The 26,971-nt window shown below is 40.4% G+C and overlaps 1 protein-coding gene across 11 annotated transcripts; it reads right to left on the bottom strand.

Annotated features, from left to right (window-relative positions):
- Positions 1 to 5,648: 5,648 nt before the first annotated feature.
- LOC111874060 lies at positions 5,649 to 25,217 on the bottom strand. 11 transcript variants are annotated; one of them, XM_023869241.2, is made up of 14 exons: positions 25,099 to 25,217; positions 24,251 to 24,402; positions 21,926 to 22,006; positions 19,992 to 20,131; positions 16,966 to 18,117; positions 15,239 to 15,363; positions 13,994 to 14,233; positions 12,810 to 12,994; positions 11,890 to 12,051; positions 9,909 to 10,117; positions 9,115 to 9,243; positions 8,877 to 8,983; positions 7,846 to 7,955; positions 5,649 to 6,079 (listed from the first exon to the last, which is right to left on the bottom strand). In XM_023869241.2, exons 3-14 carry the CDS (start codon positions 21,981 to 21,983, stop codon positions 5,874 to 5,876), a joined length of 2,823 nt encoding a protein of 940 aa, XP_023725009.1. In that variant the 5' UTR covers positions 21,984 to 22,006; positions 24,251 to 24,402; positions 25,099 to 25,217; the 3' UTR covers positions 5,649 to 5,873. The 11 variants fall into 11 exon arrangements, with proteins under 11 accessions (XP_023725009.1, XP_033611278.1, XP_023725000.1 ...); XM_033755387.1 differs by having other exon boundaries at positions 24,316 to 24,402; XM_023869232.2 differs by lacking the exon at positions 24,251 to 24,402.
- Between the last annotated feature and the right edge of the window lie 1,754 nt (positions 25,218 to 26,971).

Genomic DNA, 26,971 nt, shown 5'->3' with positions numbered 1-26,971 from the left:
GGAAATACCTACTCACCCGAAGACGACAACGTAGTTTCCGAAACGTCATGTCTTCTATTTTCTGGAATACCGGTCGATGGCTGAAGTCCAAAAACCCAGTATTTCTGTATGCTTTTCTGTTTAATGGAGTAGGCAAGTTCCTCCTAAACTTCGGCTGATTTTCGACGGACATGTCCAGAATTCTTTTCTTTCAAATTTCTTCTGTTCTTTGCGGAAACTAGTCCATAAATAATTATTTCTAACAAAGTTGTTTTGGTCTCGTCAGCTTCACACTTTTTACAGCTTTACCTTTACTGAAATTCGTTAGAAATGTGGGATTGTTGAGGGGCTAATATGGAGGGAACACAATAGATTGTCGAGTCGCAGTGTATGGGCCGGTGTAGCCCACCTTTATTCATTCATTCAATTACCTGAGCTATAGCATAGCCCACATAACATCCTTTAAACAGGAATGAACTGTGGCTGTACAACCACTATAACTAAAGCAGTGTAAACTGGTATCACAACACCACTCAGGTACTGGATAAGTATTGCGACCACACCACCATTTTTTGGGAAACTGTGTTTGAAGTCAATGAATCAACTGCAACTTAAATGTAACTGAAATCTTAAGCCTGCAAGTATGGAGAACCTATGGAAGTACATGGAGACAGGGCAATACAATAGAGAGAATCACAAAAGTGCACCCAAAAGTGGAGACAACATTTTAATACTCAGAAATTTTGGTGGTGTGATTATCACATTCTTATGTTGACCATGTTAGTAGGTGGAAAGAATCTGCATTATTTCCCATAGTGTTGAGAGCCAATACCAAAATCCATTGTGTATTTTGGAGATAAATACACCCATGGATGGACAGACAAATGGGACTATCCTGCTATGGATTCACTTTATGGAAATAATCAGTGCTTGAGGTGGAATGAAAATAGAACCGGGATGGTTTTCCCCAAGAAGGTATTGTACATTGTATTTACTGCCAAAGAAGTAACGGGATGCTTTTAAGCCATTTAGAAAAGAACCAGGATGCCATCTGGCAGCATCCCACCCCACCTCAAGCCCTGGAAATAATACATAAAACCAAGACTTAACAAATTAATTCTGAATATTCTCAAATGAGTACATATCCATTATCACTACATAACATATTGTCACGTGTATGAGTGACTACAGATGGGGTTTGGATTGGTAATTGGATTTACTGAACACTTACAGATCTTAGCTACAAGTAACTATAGCGCTATCACTAATTCACACACTCTGCAGTTCACTACAGCACGCACTAGTCTTCTCAGCCTGCTGTGTCTTCACCATTCATTCCCTAGTGATGGATCTCAACGATGTTCCCTGCTTCCATGCTCACATTCTTACAGGCTGGCAACTGTCCCACAACTAACTCACTGCTCCAACTGAATAATTCCCAGCCATCTCACAACCCCTCCTGCTGTTCTCACTACCATCTCAAGACTCTAATGACAGCTTGGCTCATTACAGAGCCTCAGCAAGGACCATACAGAGAACACTGCTTCCAACAGCTCTTCTATTATTGTGTATTGTGGCCATTACCTAGCAACGGACATTATTTACAGAGCTATTCCCTATCAACAGCTATTGTATATACTGTATGTACAGTAAATGACTTGTCCTATATCATGTAACAATGATCTATAGAGACAAAATAAATAAATAGAAGAAATGATGATGATGATTGAGGTTAACAGCAAACCAATGGGAACAGTGTCAACCAAATGGGAACTTGTCACACTGAAAGGACTGGACTTGTAAATATGGAGGTAAAAGGTAAAGGTTATTGGCTGCAAACCTTATCCTTCCATCCCTACATCAGTGACAGGTTTTCCCACATGGCCTATTCTTCCTCTATTCTGAAGATGGAGACAGCAGTTTCCTCCAAAATTTTGGTAAATATATACCGGATTAAACAGTATCATATCCCAAAAGGCAGTTATTTCCTTAGCTTTCAAATCTTACATAGTAAAGGCCAGGTTTTATGCATTTCACATCATGGCTATAAAAGGAACACAAATATATACAAAAAGTAGAACAAAATACTTCATACTTAAACGGTTAGGCTAAAATGTTACCACTATGATTTTTTTTATTGCTAGTGGGGTGGGACTAAGCCCCTTGTACTGTGGCCACTTCTGGCCTATTGTACCAGCCCCAGATGATAGGTGAGGGTGATTGTGGAGCAATTGGTGGAATGAAGATTGGCAGGGGAAACCAAAGTACTCGGAGAAAACCTACCCCAGCGCCACTTTGTCCACCACAAATCCCACTTGACCAGACCCGGGATCAAACCCGGGACGCCACGCTCGAGCTATGGCGTGGCCCCTACCACTATGATTAACAGCATAGGAAAACCCATGTGGCTGCATGCGTGCAGTAGCTGGCATTCAAGGTCACAGTAGCCTCCTTCAACGATGGGAATCAAATAGGTGTCTGTCCCTTCATACATATAACCCATGAAATATTTTCTGTAAAGGTGGTAACAGTTTAACAGAATATTTGTGGGTGATCAGCCCCATCAATTCTTTTAACAAGTTCAACATTTTGGTGCCCATGACTGTCTATCATCAGCTGATCATGCAAAATGATTTTACCACTTTTAGTCAGATGAAGGCTTCAAGCTTTACATGAGAATAATGTAATGCCTAACAAATATTTTCCATGGCAGCAGAATGACATTTGATTTTGCACTACAAGTTTCTATAACTGGCATGCAAGACATACTGAAAGGAGGGACTTAAACCTTCCCTCGTCTCTGTCACAAGACTTCCATCTTCATAATTTTTGAAGGGATGAGGTTGGGAATAAAATGGAAAGGGCTGGGAAAGTAAGGTGACATCAAATGGCAAATCTTACTCAATTTCATGGCTCTTGGCCAATGTGTTTATAAGTTCTTAGGGGGAGCACCTATTTAGTCTGCTAACAAGACTGATTTCATTTCCTGAACTAGTATAGAAAAGCTCATCTCCACTTCAAAGAATACACTACCATATATAAGACATTGGAAGAAACTGTTTTATTTCCTTTAAATGTATTAATTCATATAGACAGACTACAACATGACAGTTAATAACATTTTACAATCTTTGTGCAACATCCACATTAGAACACAATTCGAATACCCCATAATTTGCACATGTAACTGAACATAACAGTTGACTATTAGCAATCTGTTTCACATTTTTGAGGTCCTGGGTTCAGATCTCAGCCTGCAGACTGGCTATCTTGACATTTTTCATATTTTCCTCAGTATCTTCAGTCAAATGCTGGGATAATCTCTCAAATTAGGACAGTTGTTTCTTTCCCAAAACAATAAACCCTCACTACTATGGATTAACTGGGGGCACGGGTCGTCTGGGGTACGTGACAATCCAGATTAATGAAGCAAAAGATAGCACCAAAAGATAAAAAAGACTTAGAAAACAAACAAGTGAAAGTGTAATAACACAAGTAGTGCCAATGAGAAGAAATAAAAAAAAATATCACTGTAGAGCCTTTTTTTTAAACTATAAAAAGAAAATCCAGAGTCTCCTTCATCCAGCTGAAGCCAATCTTGGATATTTTCTTGTGCAGTTTCAGTCTCTCCAGCTGCCCTCAGCACATTCTGAAAGTCCTCTTGCTCATAAATCCCACGTGTCTTTTAACATATGTACTCAACTGTGAACTGAATTTTTCATTTTTCATATTTCGATCTGGATTAACTGTAACTGAATTAGCGAGAGTTTACTGTATTTTCTAATTAATTCACTATGACACTACTTAGCCTGAGGTAATACAATACTGTTAACTAAACTACAAGCAAATGAACAACCTGGGATGCTCGTTCCATTACATTTGTAACTTCAAAATTACATAAATATACTTTATTTATATGTGTTTATATAAAATACATTGTACGTGTACATGTTTCACATGGGAGAGACATTATATCATGTAAGAATTTTTTTAATGAAAGTTGGATTTCTTAAACGATAACACAAAGCAAAAGTGATCAAAACAGAACAAATTACATGTTACTTTACCTTTAATAACATTTCTAACATCTGGAACCAATATTTTGAGATCTGTGGGGCTTTCATCTTATGAATGAGCCTGTTAATATTAGATTTTATACAGCATACAATAACTTCACAAAACCAACAGAAAATTTTGCTGTTATAGAGATATTAAAACCTTTTCAACAGATGACAGCAGTTTAATAATTTAACCCATAAACATACTTCGACGTCTATGGGATGTCCGTCTCTTTAAGATTTGGTTTCTTTTACAGCCACATCAAAGGACAGGATGGAAATTGAAATAGCTGATCTACAAAACTTTTAAAACCTATTCAATTGTTCTTGTGGTTCCTTCTTCAAGGATGAAGCCGCCTCCATTCGCTCCCATATCTTCACAGCGTTATGTTCAAACACAAGGACATCTTTCATTTTGAATTTAAAATTGAATGACATGAAAAGGATTAAGTAAAAAGGTTTGTGATGGTGTGTTATTAAACTGATTGTATTTTGAACATTATCCACCACCCCATTTGGTTAAACAAGTACAATGTTTCAGAAGCTGATTCTGCTTCCATCATCAGGTGAGAAGTATGGAATGTGTACTGGTGAGTCTGTCAGAAGGAGCTAATCTCTTTCCCAACGACGACAGTAGACCCAGTCACGATATACAGTGTCCCAAGAGGAATGTGCCAGACTTCGGGAGGGTGTTCCTTATGTTAAAGTATGCTGATATGACCCAAAACACCTAAGTCCAAAGTTGAACAGTTACAGAGATAATGGCCAGAGAATTGTGAAACTTTGACAGGTGTTACACACTTGTTGATCATCAAATACATATTAAAACTGGCAGGAATATGTGGCTTCTGTAATGTTAATAATGTGTGTAACATCAAACTAAACTGTAAGGGACATGAAGCCATTAAACTGAACTACAAAAAAACTCGCACGCCATGTCATAGTTGTCGTTAGGGTTCCAAGCACTATACATGACACATGAATTGCAAGCACTGACATAACATGGCTGACTGCGCATTCTGGTATGCGAGTGTATGCGGCTAGTGTGAGCCATCATCACCACACTCAAGGACAAACATCGATAAGACTTGTCAGCTGACAGGTACAGTGCATGGACCCGCCAAATGACCACACTTTTCTCGGGCCATTATCTCCGTAACCATTCAACTTTGGACATAGGTGTTTTGGGTTATATCGGCATACTTTAACATAAGGAACACCCTCCCGAAGTCTGGCACATTCCTCTTGGGACACCCTGTATAAACTGTAGATGTTGGAGATCAACAGCACCAATTAAAATTAGAATCGAGCTATTAAAAATTGTAAAACAAACTGCATGATTTCACAACAATGACACTGAGGTTCCTGCTGTTTAGACATCCTAACCAGAACTACTGTTGTTGGGGGACAGACACAGTACCATCTATGGGACCTGATGGAATAGGCTTTACACTACCAAATGATGGTATATGTGTACGCCGCTTCCATCATGCTGTGTTTGACTAACATGAGACAACTGAAAATTTCCAGTTTGTGTGTAAGTATGCCATGGGATTAAGTAGTATGTCACAATGCAGAAATATTAAAATTTGAAGAAAAAAAATACTCTGCCACAATAAAAGAAATATTTAAATTCCGTTTGTTAAATACAAAATCCAGACCAACAAAATGATATACATGCATAAAACACAGACAAATTTACATTTTATTATGTCTGACACCAGCTAAGTATGTACTGTTATCAGCATTGCAGTATAAAATATATGAAAACGAAAATCAGTCCCCAGAATTCCTCAAATGTCTTAGCACAGTTGACCTCTCCTGCTTACAACATGATTATCCAACCTTCCTCCTCTTACCAGCCTTTATTTTTGTTTTCTTCTTCCATTTTGTTCTCCTTTTCCTTTTTGGATTTTGAGTTGGGTTTTGCCTAATGGTGGCTGCAACGCGAAACTGATGATGGTAGTCTATGTCAGAGTCACACTGTGCACTTATAGGAGTGAAGCAACGTATTGGAGACAGGCATACCCGTGGCAATTCAACTGAAATCAATGGAAATGTTACAACATTCACTTAAATCTAAACCATACTACAGTCAAACCCTGATTTTGTGTATTATATACATAGCCAGAAGCAGCGTCATCAGCAGCGACTTCAAGCACAGAGCAAATGATGCTCGAGATGGTTCAAGTTCGTATAGCACCAGGTGTGACCAGAGTGGTTTGAACAGCTGTTGTACTGCGATGTGGAAAGCAAATGGAAAAACTACCACATTATCACTTTTCCTGGATAGTCTCTTTCCAAAAACAGAGATACCATGTATGCGAGATTAAACCGGAGGGGCGGATAGAAGTGACTAGAAGACAAGGAAGAAGACGTAAGAAGATGCTGGATGACTTTGGGAATAGAAAAGGATATTTTTATTTGAAGGAGGAAGTTGAGATTGCATTGAGTGGAGGAACTGTTTTGGAAGAGACTGTGGACCTGCCATCTGACAGATTACTGATGAATGAATGAATGAATACATAGTATGTGGTGAGACCTTTCTCTAAATTCTGTATGAAGACCTTCTTTGTTAAACAACACTACTACTGACTGATCTACACATGCACGGCCCTTCACCACTGTTAGTTATTATACCCATGAAGTTAATCTAGCAGTTATTAATTATTTTTTTATTGCTAGTGGGGTGGGACTAAGTCTCTTGTACTGCGGCCACTTCTGGCCTATCGTACCAGCCCCAGATGATAGGTGAGGGTGATTGTGGATCAATTGGTGGAATGAAGATTGGCAGGGGAAACCGAAGACCTCGGAGAAAAACTGCTCCAGCGCCACTCTGTCTACCACAAATCCCACTTGACCAGACCACCGGGCTGCCGCGGTGGGAAGCCATCGACTAACCACTTGAGCTATGGCGCGGCCTTAATCTAGCAGTTAAGTAGCAACACAAAGTCCAAATACTTTTCAAATGAATACTGAACACTCAATGTCATCCAAATATATGTACTTCAGATCAGTACTGCCCACCCCAACTATTTTTTAAATGAGTACTGCACTGTCCAGATAATTTCCAAATAGGCTCTGCATACTGAAATTTTATAATAATGAATATGGCCTTCTTTAAGTCTTAGTCTAAAGTGAATTTGGTTTCCATGGAAATGACACATAACAGACCAGCATGACAAACAATGCTCTATGGAGACTGATTACACACAGTTTGGAGAACTGAGGTATCACGCCACGCATTTCTGACCTCAGCACTTGATGAAGGTGAATGAGCAGTTTGTATTTCAACCAGCTTCAACCCAAGAAAAAGTCTCTGGTACCCAGTGCACATGAGATCAATTAAATCCCAGAGATTTCTGGACATGAAGAAGAGAAAAAAAAATCATACTCTGGTCAATCAGCCTGTCATCAGTCATTATACTGACTAATCTTTTCCAGCGAATAACGTTACGGAAAATTCCTTCTAATGAGAAAAGACCGGAAAGACACAGGAATAGTGCCTCCTGTACACACATTTGTTACACCTGCATGAAAATGACTAGAAGGCCCAAGGAAAACTATGAAAGACTTTGGAATAGGATGAGAAGTTAACTAGGAGCTTCAGAATTGCAAATCACGGTCACCACTGTGCCAACTCATTCATTTATATAATTTAGACTAAAAAGACTTATGGATGGTCACTGGCAGTAATTACAGGCAAAGAACTGAGAACAACATGAGCCATGGCCCAAGCTACAACAAAGTGATATACCTTACAATGTATTGGAAGGTGAGGCTGGGGTATGTTTGGAGGCCGCAGTACCTTGATGTGCTTGGGGTCTAGGCTGTCTTGTACGAAATATGGTGATATGATCACCTTCAAACTCTTTTTTATTCTCAAACTCACTCCAGCACTTCTCAGTTATGGCACCCCTGTAAATAGATGAAAACTAAATGCATTACATCATCAACGAGAAAGAAATCATATGTATCTTTTTGTAGTTTATTTTACAACACTGTCAGTGTCTAGACTAGAAGGTGCCAGATTGTACAATGACTGGTGAATGATAAACTAGAAAGAACTTAAAAGGAAGCATGTGTGATCTATTCATAGCACTATCCTGGAGGGACTGAGGGAAACCATGAAAAACCTCAGTCTGGCTAGCCAGTGACCAAGCCAAAATCCAAACAGAGCACCTCTGGAACACAAGTTACCTCAACACCAGCCTACCTTGCGAAAAGTGTGAATGGCTTGAACCACAGATGTGAGCAATGTTAAAGGGACAAAGGAGGGTCATTCAACAAGTGCACACAACAGTCAGGGCCAACAGCACAGGCAAACCAAATGAATAAAAATTCTTGTAATAAAATCATATGCAAGTTACTGCCCAAGAAGTTTGTGTGTTACTGAGATTCCAACATGTTTCAGCCTTACAAGACCATCATCAGGGGGTACACTTTATTAAGAGAAAACTTCACAATTCATGTGTGTAAAACCTTCTACCTTAAAACATCTGGTGCATAAGTTCCCTTAATATTTGACTTATATTCCAATATGGTGTTGTAAGTTACATTAAATGCTGCATAGCTGACCACTTTGTTTCAACATAATGTTTGGGAATGACTCATGCTTTATCTCGGGGCAATGAACATGAAGCTCTGCGGCCATGTCATGGTACCTTTGTACTTCAATATCCCCTTTCAGGACTCAGCCAGACAGTACTCCCTGTCTTTCCCAGAAGATGCAAGATACCCTTCAAATCTGGTATCAATAACAGAAGACAATTCATGAGATTCATGCTTGCACTATGGGTTTAGTTCACATGGCACGATCGCCACCCTTCCTGTACTTACTGCGAGCTCTGCGTGGCCATCTCAGAGCCGCTGCTCGACTCAAATATACGCAGCTCATCGGGTGGAACCTCCTCTTCACAGTATTCATTGCATTCTGATGCATGTGCCTGCCACAGAAACATGAAAATCAACTTAGGTTAACATGCAGACAAAACCTGAAACCAGTAGAAAGCTGATAGCTTGACAAATCAAGTAACGCAAAAGGGTTACAGGACACACAAGTGCATCAAGCTGTTACCTCAATATCTTTGACTAGAAACGTTTTCCTACAAATAGGACATGGAACAACATCTGCTTCCTGCTCCAGAACATCACTGCTCCCCACCTCATATGACCCTGTGACATCATCCATTCGGGCACCAGCGTTCTGAAATGATGCAACACTGTATCTCTCTCTAGCACCGGACATGGTCAGTGCTTCCCCGTTTGGGATAGTAAGGATATCAGGTTTGAGGTTTCCACAGCAACAGCTACAATAGAGACTGACTTCTGGGATATGACATCACACAGTTTAGAAAATGTGTACCAACATTCTGGAAGGATCAGCTGCCTCTGTTTTTGGGGCAGGCAGTTCTGATGACTTTACTGTTTGGAATGTGAAATTATGATATGCTACTTCTGGCAAACAGTTTCCTCTAGACATCAAATTAGAAAAAGCAATCAACCGTGGCAGCTTTAAGGTCAATTTTCATTCATTCCTCAATGGCTCTATAGCCCTTTGTTGGGCCCTGGCGTCTTCTTCAGTTTTGTAATCATTTTTACACAGATGATGGGACTCATTGGATGAGTGATGAGTCTGTCACAAAACTGCTACCAACACACACACACAGACATCCATGCCTTTAGTGGGATTCGAACCCATGATCCCAGAATTCAAGAGAATGAAGACAGTTCATGCCTTAGACTGTGCGGCTAATGTAATCAGCAGAGGGTCAGTTTACATGGTCACAACTTAGGATTTAGGGGTAGGAAAGCATACACAGCAATGTTAAGCAAAACAAAAAGCCAATGATATGCAAAACAGATTCATGCCTCTTTATTATGTTCAGTTTCTTCATGTTCCTCTGTTTCCACTTGGTTCTGATGGAAGAGTCGGCGACCTCGTCTCCGGAGTTTCACAGGACCTGGTCTAATTATTTCAGTTTCTTGGCATGACTCAGGGCATGAATTTGAGTCACCCGCAACACCTGCAGCATTGTCAAGGTCAACAAATGTGTCAGCCTCACCATCCATACCTCCACCTAGAAACAGAAACCTCAGCGTTAAAAAGGCTGTTATCACAGACCAACTGGATCCAGTGCTGATTTCTCTGCAAGATCTTCCCTTCCCTCTGCTCAGAGAAAGCCCAAACTTTGTGACAGTGATATATGCCACCGCCGCCGTCGCCGCCACCACCACCATCATCATCGAAGAATTCTATCTCCTGGGATACAGCATCATGCAGTCGAGCAAAAGCCAACAAACTTTTCAGAGGAACATACTGCCTCCATCTTCAGGGATGAAGGGTAACCAAAGCTTGCTGCCTTTTCATGCTGAATTCTTTCTTGGCTTACTCTTAGACTCCAAAGATGGAGGTGATTCAGTCTACCGAGATGTCAGCTGACTTCCACCAGATCACACAGCTTTATATCGCAAAAAAAAAAAGAACTCTTCGTAGCCAACTGCTGCGAGGACTTCACATCTGTCATCATGTTCATCATCTTCACTATCTTCCCATCACAGGGGTGTTCCTGTATAAACTGCCATGCAAGAGGCCGCCACATCGTCACATATGACACATGATGTGACATACATTATTTGATATTGCACTGTTTATTGATAATATCCATTCATATGCACTGTTTTTACAAACTCAATGAATTTTATAAGATAAATGGTTAATATGTTTTCATCTAGTATTTAAGTATTGTTACAGTCACATTTTATTATGTTTAGTGAGTGTGCTGTCTATATTTTATATTGTTCTTTGACTTGTTCCAGTGATTGGTTGGAACATTTGTTTTGATTTTTGACGCATTCTATATCCAGTGGTGTGTGAACTTGTTTCTCGCCCTGTAATTGGATCTACTTGAATATAAGAAAAATTAAATTAAATTAAATTAAAAAGCGAAGACTCTTTGGTAACATGTGTAAGGCTTGTGAGATCTGAGACTTTCATGGCAGCAACAAGATCACAATCCTCTGGGATACAGAGCTTGGCAGGTCAGTGCATGAGCTTGTCACAATGCCACATCGCACTAGAGAGCAATCTTGCATGTGGCTTGTTCCGGTATATCAGTTCTAGATATGTTCAATGGCAGGGTTTTTTGAACATGCTATTGAACCTACAGCACCTTAAAAAGCAGGCAATTCCTCAACAAGCTAAGCAATTATCATTGTCTCAAGATGGACCCTGAACATGGGGGCAGTAGTAGTAGTATTAGCAGCAGCAGTAGTAGTATTAGTATTAGTATTAGCAGCAGCAGCAGCAGCAGTAGTAGTAGTGGTAGTAGTAGCAGCAGGCAAACAAATAAAACAAGATAAAGCAGCGTAACACATGCAACACTCATGAAGCATGAAAAATATTTACATATTCACACCCAGACAGAAAATTCAGATGTAACTTCCCTAAGTAAATTGCATGAGGTTAGAGATATCCAAACTTGGGCAGGTTTCAGCAGCTATTCTTATGTGTGAAGTTAATGTTGATAGCTCTCTCACATGATACAGTACTGACAAAAAAAAAATAATTTAACATATATTAGAAAACTAAGCAAAAATCAATATTTCCAAAGATGTCTGTGAATACATTTCCAAATACATATATCTGACAAGACATTCAAGCTGCAAGGGAAGACTTGTTAATTATCTGCTGGGCCCATATCTACAAAGGACTACTGCAGACAATTGCTTGGTGATGTGAATTAGATACGGCAGTCTTTCGAAAGTTTCTTGCACTGCACTAGGTTTGGGGAGTAGGCCTATACTGAAATGGTACCCAGATTTTAATGTAAAGCACAAAAAAACACCTCACCTTTTCTTATGGATTGGCTCTGGTTTGATGATACATTTTTCGCAGTTTTCTTCATCATGCATGACTTGACATGGCCACGCCGTTGCAACTGTTTCTCTGAAGGTTCAAATTCTCCGTCTAAATCCCCACAACTATGTGCTGCAGAGTCAGCATCAGACAAAACTGCATGCAAAACTAGACATTACTGCAAACCAGACATCACTAAACTACAAACTCTGTGTAATTTTTGGGTTATGACAACATGTAATAGCAAAGAACGTTTCCAGTCTTTCAAAGGTACATGCTTCCCCCATCTTCAGGACAGAAGTGAGCACTCTGGAAAGGGAGGACTGCCCATTAAACAGAAGACAAGGGTTTGGTTCTGACTGTTCTAATGTTTCAGTGTACAACACAACCATCTTGAAGATGGCGACTGTGATGTATGCCAAAACATTGGAACAGCCTAAACATACCATGTGGATAAATTCTGAAAGTCATAGTTACACAAAACACAAACGTAAAAGTAAAAGTATCCCTGTAACAGGCCGCGGAGGCCCATAAGGTTGTGAGATGTTGAGGTTCCCACATTTTCTAGACAATCGGCTCACAGATGGTGGCAAGGCTGTCAGCCCTACATGCCGGCCGCCCTTTACCCCCAAGAATATTCCAAGAGTATTCCTGGTACTCATTTCTGTTAGAGGTTGAGTGAGACCCCAGGGCCATAGTGCGGCTGGAAGGATTAGGTCAATTGAAAAAAATCCAAGGACCTCATCACGACTTGAACCTGCAACCTTCCGGTTTGTAGCATAATGCCTCAACCAAATACACTACTACGTGCCCCCACACAAAAGATACCAAGTGCTAAACAATTTTTTTGTAATCAGGTTTAAAATAAAAACGTGTTAAATGACAGATTCTGCTGAAAAGGGCAGAACATTCACCTTGATGAGGCTTTTTTCTCTTGACTGCCATGGGAGGTGCTTCCTCTTTCTTTGCTGTAATCCAAGGACTTGGGGCCACTCGCTTCTGCTGCGGCTCACCACTCCTCTCATCCTCATCAAATATTTGGTCATCACTTGAATCTGACTTGCGTTTCACCGGACCCTGCCTGTTCACCGCAGGGGAACTAAGGAATAGAGCAATCTACCAGTATATCACTGCCCTTACACTTGTAAATAAAACTTCTAAGGTGTGTGCCATTAACTGTGTCATGAATCTCCAGAAGAAAAAGTCATGGGGCATGAGGTCTGGTGTATGGGGACACCAGCCTTGCAGGTCTTCATCATCAACACAATGACATTCATCAAAACAAATTACTTAAGTTAGCAAGAGAAATCATGAAGATGAGATGACCCTCTGGATGCTGCTGCTTGCGTACAGAACAACAATCCTGACAGAATTTGGGGGGAGATGCGGGAGAAAATAAATAAATAAGAAAAAAATTAAGGCTGTGTGTAGCCAACTCTGGAGATAATTTTGAACAGCAACTGACACAGAATAGTAATAAAATAAAATTGCTATGTAGCTGATGCCATAACCTAATAAATTTGTTTTACTTAATCAGCAACTCTGTTCAAGTGCCTTCAATTTTCAATGAGAGCCTCGTAACAGCCATGAATGTGACCATCGGCGATATAACATGCTTACCGCAAATAACACAAAAAATATTTGCCCGAATTTGGCAGACAGTGTACTGGCCATGATGATCATGTGCAAACTTCTTGATCCCAAGTTTTTCCTTACTGAGTCATCAGTTCAGATGCACCTAGCCACATTACATCCATACCATGTTCCTCTACCCAAAGTGTCCCCAGTTTCACGTTCAACTCCAGGAAACAGATTAACTTACTTGTGATGGGGCCATGCCATAGCTCAAGCGGTTAGTCACTGGCTTCCCACCACAGCAGCCCGGGTTCGATCCCAGGTCTGGTCAAGCGGGATTTGTGGCGGACAAAGTGGCGCTGGGGCAGGTTTTCCCCCTGAGTACTTTGGTTCCCCTGCCAATCTTCAGTTCACCAATTGCTCCACAATCACCCTCACCTATCATCTGGGGCTGGTACAATAGGCCAGAAGTGGCTGCATTACAAGGGACTTAGTCCCACCCACTAGCATAAAAAAAACTTACTTGTGAGAGTTGTTCCCATCATCCAGTGCTGATCCCTCCTCATCATCTCGCTTGTCCATCACTTTGTCCTCCTGAAGCAAGGCATCAAACAAGTCATCGGTATCATCCTGTTGGCTTTCCACAATTACCTTCCTTCTCCTGGTATCAGTGAAAAACAAATCATCATCACTCTGCACATCAGGCTCAGCATACAGAGTGTGTTTCCTTAGGTAGGAAGCTCCGCAGTTCTGGAAGTTCCTCCTGCAAGCCACACAAAACACAACACCAATTCTAAGCATGGTCTTTATTCCACTATTTCTTACTTGTTTCAGTTGAAGAGATCTGTGGCATCATCTGGAAAGTTGGCAATGAACATGAATTGAAAGGATTTGGATAGAACTGGCTGTAGCCAGAACTATGCCAATATCTGCCTCAAGGGTCTACTGAATAGCACGAAACACCTATAATAGCCAACGTCTGTGCTGAGAATCAAACCTGGGACCTCCTGAACACAAAGCTGAAATACTAACTCTAACATAAAGTTGTTTTTGCATTTTATATTAGCTTTAAGGTTTATTTAAGGCAGATATACATGGATGACACAACCCATCATAGGTACAAATACTGCAGTACCACGGACACATAAATTCAATTGCTGAGGCAACCAGTCAACAGTATCGCATTTCTCCATTTTCTTCATACTGCATTGAACATAAAACCTATCAAGAGTGTTTCAAGTAAAATGTATCTATCTCACTGAAATGTCAATAGAAAACTGTTAGAAACAAGCTCTGACAAAAAACCTAATCTTAAGAACTTGGAAAGTTCCGGGAAGGCCGCTACTAAGGTACTAAACTCAATGGAATGACTACGTGCAGTAAATGGTGACGCTATCTGAAGGAAGTAAAAAACGTAAAGTTATCCCTGTCCTTAACTAATTAACTGCTATGCCATGAAAGCATATTGGGACGTGGCTGTATAGACCCGCATTTTCTTGACCTTGGCACTTGCTGGAGGTGAGTGGTCAGCTTCACGCCCTGGCCGCTTTACTCCCTGGGGAAAGAGCCCCCACTATCCATTAGATAGGAGGTTGGGTTGTCCCCTGAGCTGGTCTGGACAACGTGGAGAAGAAACAATCCTTGATCCTACCAGCAGTAGAACTCTGACCTCTCAGTCTTCCAGCCTGTAAGCTAGTTGGAGCAAAAGAAGACAATGGGTGCAGCATACATCATAAACTACTTTTTGGAACATGAAAGCAGAACTCACCTTTGGATATTGGCTAGGCTCTTACCCTTCTCCTCTCCCCATCCCAGGGTGACCAGCACTCTGGAACTGGACTCCGCTACAACTGGGTCTCCCCATGCCACACATCTGGGATTTCTCCGCTGCACCTGTCACCATTACAGAACATTAACATGATGCTACAGACAAATATGGCTTCCAGTTCTACCCCGAGAAATCACCATTTCCAAGGAACAACAAATGCTGCCTCAGTTCACCAGTCAGCAAGAACCACAACCAGCAAACATCTCACTGGAAGCCCATGCCACTGCAGCACATACAAAATGGTGTAATGAGCATACGAGACGTTGTTTTCTGTTTGTACTTAACTTTATACATCTGCAAAGAAATAAAAAGAGGACTATGGCAGAATACTAACAAACAGATTCTGAAACTTTTCCGCTCCAGTCATCACAGATGAGGCGAAAAGCAGTTTTCTTGAGTTCAGCATCGCAATGTGAGGCTACTGCACACAGACAGACACACAGAGCTATGCACAATTCCAAGGTGTTTAACATGTTCCTGGAAAACAGCATGAAGACAGAGAAACATGCACATCACTACAAAATGACTGAATAATAACAATAAGGAGGAGGAGGATGCAGAGAAGAAGAGGGAGGAGGAGGAGGAGGAGAAGATGACGAGGAGGCAGCTTTATCCTTTTGAAGTAAAGTGGTCACTACATGTACCACCTGCTTTATCATCAGAAAACTGCACTCTGTCCTCACAGTGTGTTTACGTGTTTCGTGGGGTTCTCACACAACAAACAGTGAACAGCATTAACACAATGATAATTATAATGGAAACAAATTGCGTTTCCAGTGTGGTAGGAACTTTAAATATTATTTTGATGTATTTCGCTATCCTGACATCTAAGCCAAGTCAAATGTGGAACTCCGTCTTCATATTCTTCCGTTTCTCTTTGCATGGACAACTTAAAAACATCAAAGAGGTCACATCTAACGATGGTAGCGATGGACTAACTTTTACCAGGTTAGGCAATGGGGTACAAGATCTGACATACAGAAGGAATTTCATTCCGCCTTCCTTTTGCTTCATGCATCAACAGTGAAGAGGCATTATATTGACTGATTCACTGACTCATGCATCAGAAACTTACAGGCACTACCCAAATCATACCTGAAGATGGATACAGTTCTAGTCTCTGAAACATTGGTCTTTGACTCAGCTCTGACGCACCTGATTGCCAAAGAAGATTTTACTGCCTTTATTCATCGGGAAAGTTTTAAATCTTACAAGATATGAGACGGTTCAAACTATTCTCAAATTGCAGCTAAAACTAACTGATAATTTTATATAAGTACTGCACACACATATAAACCACAAAATAAAGACAGAAAAATTTTAACTGAATCTACTCAATCACCAAAAAGAGAGACTTTTGCACAAAACTGAGGAAACTTGAAGGTCTTCAGGGTCATTATGCTGCTTTGTCTGGCAGATTGTTACCAATGTTTCAGAGGAACCTGCTGCCTCCATCTTCAGAATGTAGAGAACAGTTCACTCATCTACCCTGAAAATGAAGGCAGCAGGTTCCTCTGAAACACTGATAAAGATCTGCTGCATTACACAGCATCACATCCCAGAACATGGCAATCCTTACAGTAACTGCTGTGAGAACATATGTTACACTGAATCCACTAGACCAACACAGCTAAGGACAAGCAGTATTCAATGAACATGGAACTCACCTCAATAAGACGTGCTGCTTGTTCGTTAAGGCTTCTTTTGAAATATGTGATGTATGTATGAATGTCCATTTTGTATGGAGGAATGTAAAACGGGAATCTTGAGCATGCCCTCTTCACCTTGCGAACTTTCAAAGTCCTTTCGTAATTGCTTCTGTCACAGTTAAAGGGATTAATGTTCCTTTCTCGGTCCTCTGATCCTTTCCTTTCTACTTCTCTGTTACTGTTACAGTTCAGAGTTATGTTCGAAAGTGAGTCACTTGATGGAGAAGGCACATTATCAACTGAGCTAGAAACACGTGCACATTTTTCCACATCCATCTCCTCAGTTCGTTCTTTTAAGGCACTAAAATTGCTCTCTTCATGGCAGTCATCATTCGCTTCAGACTTGTCGCCAATTCTTTCTTGATAATTTGACACAGTTAAACTGTTCTGCACTTTCTTAACTAGGGATGATTCTTGTATGTTAGGCACAGATGACTCAAGAATGTCCTGATCAGAATGTTCTGATGACTCAACAACAGGAATGGGTGAAGATGATGAACTTGAAGGCCCAGTAACTGTACAAGTGCCACTACTTGTCATAGCACTATTCTTAAAACACTCTTCCGATTTCAGCGACCCTCCTGATACTGTCTGAGGTTCGTCTCTCTCTTTGTTAGATGGCCCTGACAAAGACAAACTCTGTGAGTTTAAGCCAGACAAATTATTTGTCGGATTCAGTTTTGTGGTCTTCTTCATTCCTACATTTGGCCTTGGCCTCAAGCCCCTCCTGGCTGATGGTTCCGCAACACATCTTGGCAAATCCTGAGAATCTTGGGTTGAAGAATCAACTTGCTCACTCTTGGAAACAACTGCCGGAGACTTGGAACATGATGAAACTGATGACAAACTTATAGTCACAGTATTCTGATCTTGAGACAAGTCATCTTCATGGCAACAACACAGAGGAGAAACGGTGGCTGTTGTGCAATTGCAAGGTGCCACAGAAACCAGTGGTGTGGCACGCTGCTGTGGTAACACAGCTGCAACTGTAGGTCTCTTCTTGTCTTCTGGTTCGTTGTCTTCTTTATGGTCAGAAGGAGAAATTATTTCTTCAATAAGACTATCAGACTTTGCCTCTAAGCCAGATGATGATTCAGACCTTGAAGACACCTGAAACCAGCAGCATAACCTTATTATTTATACATACAAACCTACTTGTAACCATTTCTTATTAGTTACTACACTGCGTTCAGTCAAGGAGGAAACTTCGCAATACCGCTAACCAGACCCAACATTCCTCAGAGATTGCTGTTGTAACTGCTAATAGCAGAATGAGTCATTTGCGCTGATAAACGTGCGCTGTCAGGTGGCGTGATCTTGTTGCTGCAGTTAAGTCACATAATAGTCAGTCTGTGTTAAAGATGTCAATAGGCGGTCGACATTTATGCTGAAATGAAGTTCACTATTGACAGCGTGTATTTATTGTTGAAACTTTTGCAAGGAAAAAATCTTACAGAAAATGTATCCGTAAGTTTCGCTGTAAATATCCTAATTCACCAGTTCCCACAAAGTCATGTGTATCCAAGTTTGTGAAAAAGTGGTGGGCCACAGGTTCAGTGTGTGACATAAAGAAGCAATCGAAGAGGATTGTGCTAACTGAAGAAAAAGTTTGGGATATTGTGGCATGACTACAGATCAGTTCTCGAAAATCGTTAAGATGCTTAGCACAGGAAACGTTTTCTCTCTAGGATATGCTTTCACAGCCACAAAATTAATCAAATTTTGCAAGTATAAAATAAAAGTTGTGCATGAGCTGAAACATCCAGATTATGCAGCAAGAATTCGTTTTTGCAACTGGCTGTTACAAAATGTGCACGATGGAATCATGGATCCACAGCTTCTGTTTATGACTGATGAGGCGTGGTTTCACGTTAGTGGTCATGTGAATGCACAAAATGTAAGAATACGGAGCGATGAAAATCCTCACACTATACAGCAATTATCATTACACAGTGAAAAGGTGGGGGTATGGTGCGCTGTAAATCTGCGGCAAATCATTCGCCCCTTATTTTTCCACGAAACCTTGAACTCTGACCACTATGTTAATGATATACTGAATCCGTTCTTCAAACAGATGACTTCTAAAGAAAGACAATATGGGTATTTCCTGCAAGACAATGCTACAGCAAATATGGCTAATGCATCCATGGTTGCAATATGGGAAGTGTTTGAAGACAGAGAAATCAGCAGGGGACTGTCGCCTCCCAGATCTCAGTGTTTCCGATTTTCATCTCTGGGGGGAAACCTAAAGGGAAAAGTCTACAAGAATAATCCTCGCAGCACTGAAGCTCTGCAGAATGAAATAACATGCGTAATTAGTTCAATTACCATGGAACAACTTCAGAAAGTGTCGCATAATTTATTTTTGGATGTTTGCAAGCAGAAGGGGGTCACTTTCAGCACCTGTTATAAAGCAAGGTAAGTTTGTGTTATCTTTTCACAGTATTGTTATATTGTGGGCATGTACAGAAACTGATGTGAGGGAAATAGTCGCGGAGAAACATTCCATCCACTCTACACTAGCGAGAGTGTGCAAGTTCATCAGTGCTAATGACTCATTCTGTTATCGGCAGTTACAGCAACAATCTGTGAGGAATGTTGGGCCCGGTCAGCGGTGTTGCAAGGTTTCCTTGATTGAACGTCCTGTAAAATGAAACTCAAAACAGAGCGGGCAAGAAACAGATGAAAATGTAAAATTTACAGACCATGATTACATGCATCAGCTACAGTACACATCTGTCATATTAAATATGAACAAATTCATAGTGCCAAGATTAAGGTGCATGGAACTACACCTCCACTCTTCCACATGTCCCCATGGCATGGTTATTAATTACCATGGGGGAACTTTACCTTTAGTTTGTATTATGGCACCATTTCTTACATTACACTTCTATCAAAGTTAGAATCAATGACACACACTGCACCAGCACTGAAACAAAATGCAGTCACTAAAAAGTCTATGTGCTGAGATGAATAGTCACCTGATCAAACTGCAAGGCCTTCCTTGCCTGCTTCTGGCGATTCTGTTCCTCAGCCTTTGCAGTGTCCTGAGATATCTTGATGACAGCCCAAAGGTTACGTTTATCATCTGTGGTCATTCCATCTTCTAGCATTCCCAGATCTGAAAGCAACATTAACACAACTGTTTACATGTTACCATGGTTACAGATTCTGCAACTGACATCAGACATGAGTAAGCAAGTGTCAATTGTCTGTCTGTCTCACTCTCTCTCTCTCTCCCCATGAACATACTCCAACACATTTTCACAAAAATTGATATATGTGGCTCTAAGTATAACTTAATGATACTTCACTATGTATAACTGGACAACAGAAGAATACAACTTATCATGAAACCCCAAGCTACCACATTACAACATTTTATCATTAAGCAATGAGATACCATTAACATGAGGATGTCTTCTTTCATTCTAGCATAATTTATGTTTTATTTTGGTCACAGGATAATTTTTTTTCCCAAATAGCCTTTTCTTTTCAATTTCTAGTCAATTCTTTCCCCTCTTTTTGAAGTCTTCAAGCACCTGGCTGAACCATCTAATTCTGGGTCATCCTATGTCTCTCTCTCTCCCTTAAAATGTAATACCTTTCTCAATATAACTGTTCTACCTACTCTTTTTACCATTATCATCAGCATTATGGCCATTCTTCTTCCAGTATTATTAAGAAATTTTGAATTTCAAATTCTTGGCTAGGAATTTAATTTTCAACTCCCTCTGTTCTGTTTTCCACTCAGCACTGGATACGATATTGATACAGTGCAATTCCCATTCATTGTTCCTCAATTTTAGGTTTTCTCTTAGTGTTCATTCAGTTGCAGTGATCCTGTTGTTATGATTCCTCCACTCAAGGTTTTCTTTCCTCAGTTCAGTGTTCCCCCAAGAAACCTGACATTCGTTTCACTGTACATATAATCAACTAACTACGTAACAAATTCACTTACTAAATAATCATAAAATTAAATGGACAGTAAGAAACAAAAGTTTTGTAAGGAAAACAATAAATTAGAACAATAAGCATGCCACCTTACATCCTGAGCTTGTAACAAAAAATCCAGTCGAAAAGGATCATTGTTTCTACCAATATTTTGTGTGTAGCATGGAAGGACGCTTACAAATGGCTCAATTTTGTAAAATAGTTCTAAAAGTATAATTACATATTTGCATTTTAATTAGTTTTAACTATAACAAAGTAATTAAAAGCACTGAAGATACCAAAGCAGCCCATACTACACATAAAAATGCCAAAGAAATTAACAACATAAAGATTACTGCCTTCTGGGATGTGACACCATGAAGCTTGGTAGATAGCTATGAATATTTTAGAGGAATTTGCTGCTTCGGACTTCAGGGAAGAGTCCGCAGAAATGGAAACAGCAGCTTCCTCTGAAATGCTGATCATTTTCTACAAGACCCTGCAAAATCTGTCACATCACAAACAGGGAAACCATAATTGGACTCAAAAGAGGCAAAGGGATTTATACCAGGGCCCTCTGCCAGAAGAACAAAAGATCTGTTGAAGCTAAACTGAGACCAATTAAGATGGGTGATAGGATTATTTACAGGACACTGTCACCTTAAAGGACACCTTTTCAAACTGGGGTTGACAGATGATCCCACTTCGGAAAGGTACCTAGAAGAGTTTGAATCAGCCACACATATCCTATGTGATTGTGAGGCCATAGCTTACTTCAGATTTTGTCACCTGCACCGGTTCTTCTTGGAACCAAATGGCTATTATGATGCCCCCATAAATACGGCCTTACATTTCATCTGAAGTGTAGGATTAATAAAGGGTTAATCAAATATATCAGTGATGGTTGCAGTGCAAGGGCAAAATTACTATGGCCCACCCTTACACACAGATACCTGTGAATGCCTTCTCATAATGTACTGACCTTGTAGGTGCTGACTAATGGCTTCTTCTGTCTCATCTGAGCTCCCATTTCCACTCATACTGCTTCAGTGTTTACAGAAACCTGCAAGAACACACAGTTGCAGTCATGGCTCCAAGTTGGCAGCAACCATACCAATTTAAAATGAGGATTCTCATCTGATCACTGGGCCCGGTCAGTACTCATACGAGTAACCACCATGGAACACTGCCCAACTACTGGCTATAGCATTCATTTGTGGCAGAATAGCTCAATCAGTAAAGGACCGGATGACCAGTTCACATACAAGGTCACCACCTTCCCTGGGGCAAAGAGGCTAGAGCCTGTACCTTCCTGTACAGTTCCACGGTTGGTGCCTAGCCCTGGTCCTACTGTCATCTCTACCCTCTTCACATAACTCTGAATTATTCACTTCCTGACCTCACAGTTTATGAAACATCAAGTGAAATAAAGACTAACTTCTTCAGTCTGTGACCAGCCAAGTAGTGCCAGCTCAGAGATGAAGCCTCCAGTGCAAAGAATGTGACAGTATGCTGCCTGGTCAAGGCCATCACACATCTGGGGGGGGGGTGAGTATGGAGAAATGGTAGAATTTGACAGTCACTAAGGTGGGCCGCACACCGGCATGAGTCAAGACATGTAACAGTCAAGACACGATGTCTGCGACATGATGCAAAGAAATGAGCACAGTTGAAACAAATGAGATTATGTGGCGGTTTTCATAATCTCATTCATTTCAACTGTGCTCATTTCTTTGCATCATGTCGCAGACATTATGTCTTGACGCATGCTAGTGTGTGGCCTACCTGAGAATGGCAAACTGGGAAGGACATGATAAGCCACACACTCTCCTGTACCCCTCTACAACATGGTGACCACTTACTCATGTTATAATGTTGTGACATGTACCGGTACTAGCACAGTTCAAACAGATATTCTTATATATCTAAGGAATGCTTCTAGTAAATCTGAACTGCATGACAGACTGTGTTGGCTCAGGTCAGTTCAATTTAGTTTCATCTCATTTACATCACCTTGAGTCCACTATATACAAATACAGACAGTCTGTGTGTCTTCCACGGATCCATCGTTGTACACAAATAAGAACTTCCTTACAGATATTCCACGCTGCGTACTAGAGTTCCACGCATAATTAACAGGCAGTTGGTATGTATGGTTTACAAAATTCATCAACTGTGGAGATGATTTGGGATACATGGAATTCTAAACAATTAAAATTGTCTCCCGTCAGTGGATAGACTTTCAGTTCCCACTGGCAGCACATTAAAGGCAGTCCCTTGTGCTTAAATGATTAAGCACCACACCATGAAGATGTATGAAGAAAAGGAGGTATACCTCCACCACCCTTAACCTCTGCACTAGATGGAGGTAAGTGAGCAATCTAATTTCAGCAGTACTGTACACCTCCATGATATGTATACAGTGGCCGTCTTGTGGTGCACATATCATGGATGAAATCAGTGCAACAGAACGCTAAAATACAACATTACTGTACACCTCTCTGGGACACTATAAGATTTGCACCTTCTCTGCGAACATCACATCTTTGCCTTACTGTTCACTTTAGGGACTTCTGAATTTGACTGAAAACTTCCATAGTTACTAACTTTAAATATCATTTAAGCAAATATATACTCACATTAAGAAAATAACAGAAAGTGAAAATATCTGAAACAAAAAATGTGAAACTAGGAGACATAACCAATAATGCATGGGTATACATTACGAAACAAGGGACTCTGGTGCTTTCATTCTTCAACCCTAGATGTTCAGGGAAATATTCTGAAAAGGCTGAATATGTGCATGGGCAAAATAAGAAATATATATCAAATACACATATACAGCAGCTCAGAAACTTAAAGCATATCCTGAGTCTTGGCCTTCTCAGATTTCTTGCAGACAGTGTAACAACATGTATGTAGGATTTGAGGTTATGGTTATGAGGTGGTGGTTATGAAGACTTCTATCATCTACGATATAGTGTTGTGTAATTTAGTGAAATCCAACTGATGATTCAGAGGAATGTGTCACACTTCCATCTTCACGGTCAAATAAGAGCTACTCGCCACCTGCTTCATGCTGGTTTCTTGCCTGATTTATTGTTTGACCCTAAAGATGGAGGCAATATGGTTCTCCAAAACTATTAAATTTCAATAGACTGTACAACAATATGCCCCAAATGACAGAAATCTTCAGCGTCCTAACTGATCTGAAGGAAAGAGATTATGAGAATTGGATTCATCTCGCTTAGTGTAGGTGTTAATGGAAAGCATTTAAGGAAAGGTAAAGCAGATGAGCTGTTCCTACACAATTGAACACAACACCATGAAGGTATATGGGCACTCAGCACTAGATGGTGTTCAATTTCTTGCCCTTGCTCTGTTGCTCCCAGGGAAAATAGCCTCTAGTATCAACGACCTGTGTAGGAGGCCAACTGGGCCTCACAGCTGTTCTGGAAGCTGCAAAGAGAAAAAGCTCTGCTCTTACAAGGAACTTAACCCTTCTCCCTTGTCATCCAGACCAGCGCCTATTCAATATATTGAGCTATCCTTGAGCCTGGCAGGCCATCGTGTTGATGTTAATTAACATTCAGGTGTAAACAATTAATTTCCTTAACAGCTGAACAAATACAATTCCACAAAGGTGGTTCATTATTTGAAACACAGAACACACTGTGCTGTACTCCAAAACCAACACAGTCATCAAAGTTTTTCTAGCTTCTTGTACAATTTATTCTAGAAGTGGTATGCAAGTTTGAAACAAATTTTACATGAAATGCGTAAATTCTGTGTGCAAGGATTTTGTTACAACATTAATGCAGAGCAATGCTGAAAAATTAACAATATATGAAAATAAATGTATTTTATACTGTCGCTATTTCTTGGGTCTTAAGAGCGATATGACCTCTGCCAGTTACACAGAATATATTTTCCGACACACTCAAACCTGTGCAATTAGGAACTGAGCTGAAAGGCAGTCCTGACTCACAATCCGACGACTCTTTAACGCACACAATACAAACTTCCATATAGTGAATCAAACCTTGGTACATAATACATTCACAATAATTTCAACGTAATATAGCCTGATTCTTAAAATTCGCAAGCAAGGAGCTGACAACATTACTATATTCTATACAATGATCATTAACACACCCACAGAAACAAACTGACATCCCTCTGACACGAACATTAATTACTTCAGCACTCTGTCCTAAAACCGGTCACTTGATCCAACGTTTAGCAATTAGTGGGCAATTTCACGCACGCGAATTCCCCTACTTCCTTTGCGCCAATTTTGCCAACGAACAGCATTTTCGATCTATGATGCTCATGTGCGGCTCCGTGGCACGGAGCAGTACGGAGGCGGCACCTAACCACTTAATCAGACATGTGAGTGATCCGTGGACAAAGAGGCCTCCACGGGTACATATGAACCTACATATACACCTAACATAATTTGATGTATGACATCTCTGTGTAGAGCATCATAATTTTATAGTAAAGCGGCAGGTGAACGAAGTTGGCCACATACATTCAAGTAGTGCCGGAGTTAAGAATGCATGGAGCTGTACCTCCACTTTCCATATATCACAATGTGGTCCATCATTAAGCAATGGGAAAACTTTACCTATGAACTGTCCCATCCTTCTCTTTCTCTCTTTTACATCCATATATTCTACCCTGAACATTGTTTTCAAGCGCTGTCTTTCCACAGGGTGAGACAAACTTTCCACACACATATATATATAATTTGGTCATGAATCCCAACAGGGTTACCAGAACCAAGGATAACTGTGATGGCAAGGTCCAGCAGCAATTTACTGCTATGCTGTGCAAATTACTGCACTGCAGTGGGTTCCACAAGCTTAAAATCAGTCTTGTGACTCAGTAAGATTTGTGAGACAGAAAAATGTCATGGGTCCCACTGGGCCTGGAACCAAGAATGACTGTGCTTGCAATTTACCATAGGGACTCAAGATTGCAAGAAATGAATCTATGCCATGGCCACCAAAGATGTCTTTTAAGTTCAAGTCACCTAAGTATTATGAACTGAACTTGATGGTACCCGCCATCTTCTTTGAAAAGTGACTTGTAAATTTTATATTTACATTATATCTTTTATTACACATTTATAACGAACCATACTTGTTTATATCATATATTGGACTATGGTCTTTATCCTGGGTCCTATGACTTTGTAATGGATTTGTGGCATGTAAATAAATGAAATGAAATGAAGAAGAAGAAAGAACTACAGCCACAAGTTTGATCTGCTCATGAACAAAGCTGAACTGTGTGTCCTTGAAGACAGCAAGCAGGAAGAGCAGATCATTGGAGCTGACTGAAAATGTAGTAATGCTGTAGTAAGGATGAGATGGTAACACTCCCAGACACAATGGGACACACGTCAGAAAATCCAAATTCTTCACAGATTCGCGCAGTATTCATGGCAAGTTCTCATTAATCAATTTGGCAGGTAAAGAGACGGGAGACAAAATTGGAAGGTGCGAAAATAAACAAGTCACTTTTATCTCTAAAAAAGAGCACAAGGCCTTCGTGCAGGAAAGGTGTTCTTCTATTTTGAGCCAGCAAGTTCATCTGGGTGCTTCAAGACTACAAAGGAGAGAGAACATACACATGTATGATAGCAATGATTAGCCCAGACATGAATTTGTGTGAACACTCTCTAAACCCAATGTGATATGCACATCATGTAAAGGAACACAGATCAACAAATACGGTATGAAGACATGGTAGACACCACATGATGCAAGCCCAAAATGAAAATGGTATATGAATGGCAGAGCACAGCAACAAGTATACACAGGGTAAAGCCACCAAAGTCTGACAGCTCGTCACCCTCGACATTTGTGGGACTTCAAAAAGATATGATATTGAAATCGCATTTCTGATCTACTTGGATATTTTGCTGTTTGCATGTAAAGAAAAGGTTTCAGTAAACCAAGTGTCATATGAAGTCTTAATTCAGTAAGAATAATATGAGAAACTAAAAATTACACTTTAA

This window comes from Cryptotermes secundus, unplaced genomic scaffold, assembly GCF_002891405.2.
Source record: "Cryptotermes secundus unplaced genomic scaffold, Csec_1.0 scaffold47, whole genome shotgun sequence".
In the NCBI taxonomy this organism is placed as follows: domain Eukaryota; kingdom Metazoa; phylum Arthropoda; class Insecta; order Blattodea; family Kalotermitidae; genus Cryptotermes; species Cryptotermes secundus.
Note: the sequence above shows the minus strand (reverse complement) of the source record. Positions and strands in the feature narration are given on the sequence as shown.

Excerpts from the sequence above, each read along its gene's own strand:
- LOC111874060 (XM_023869241.2), bottom strand. The coding sequence starts at position 21,983 with ATGAGTGGAAATGGGAGCTCAGATGAGACAGAAGAAGCCATTAGTCAG. Across the intron at positions 12,995-13,993 it reads GATGGGAACAACTCTCACAA|TTCCCCTGCGGTGAACAGGC; the intron begins GTAAGTTTTTTT and ends TCTATTCCTTAG. Across the intron at positions 10,118-11,889 it reads GAGCCAATCCATAAGAAAAG|GTGGAGGTATGGATGGTGAG; the intron begins GTGAGGTGTTTT and ends TTCTGTTTCTAG.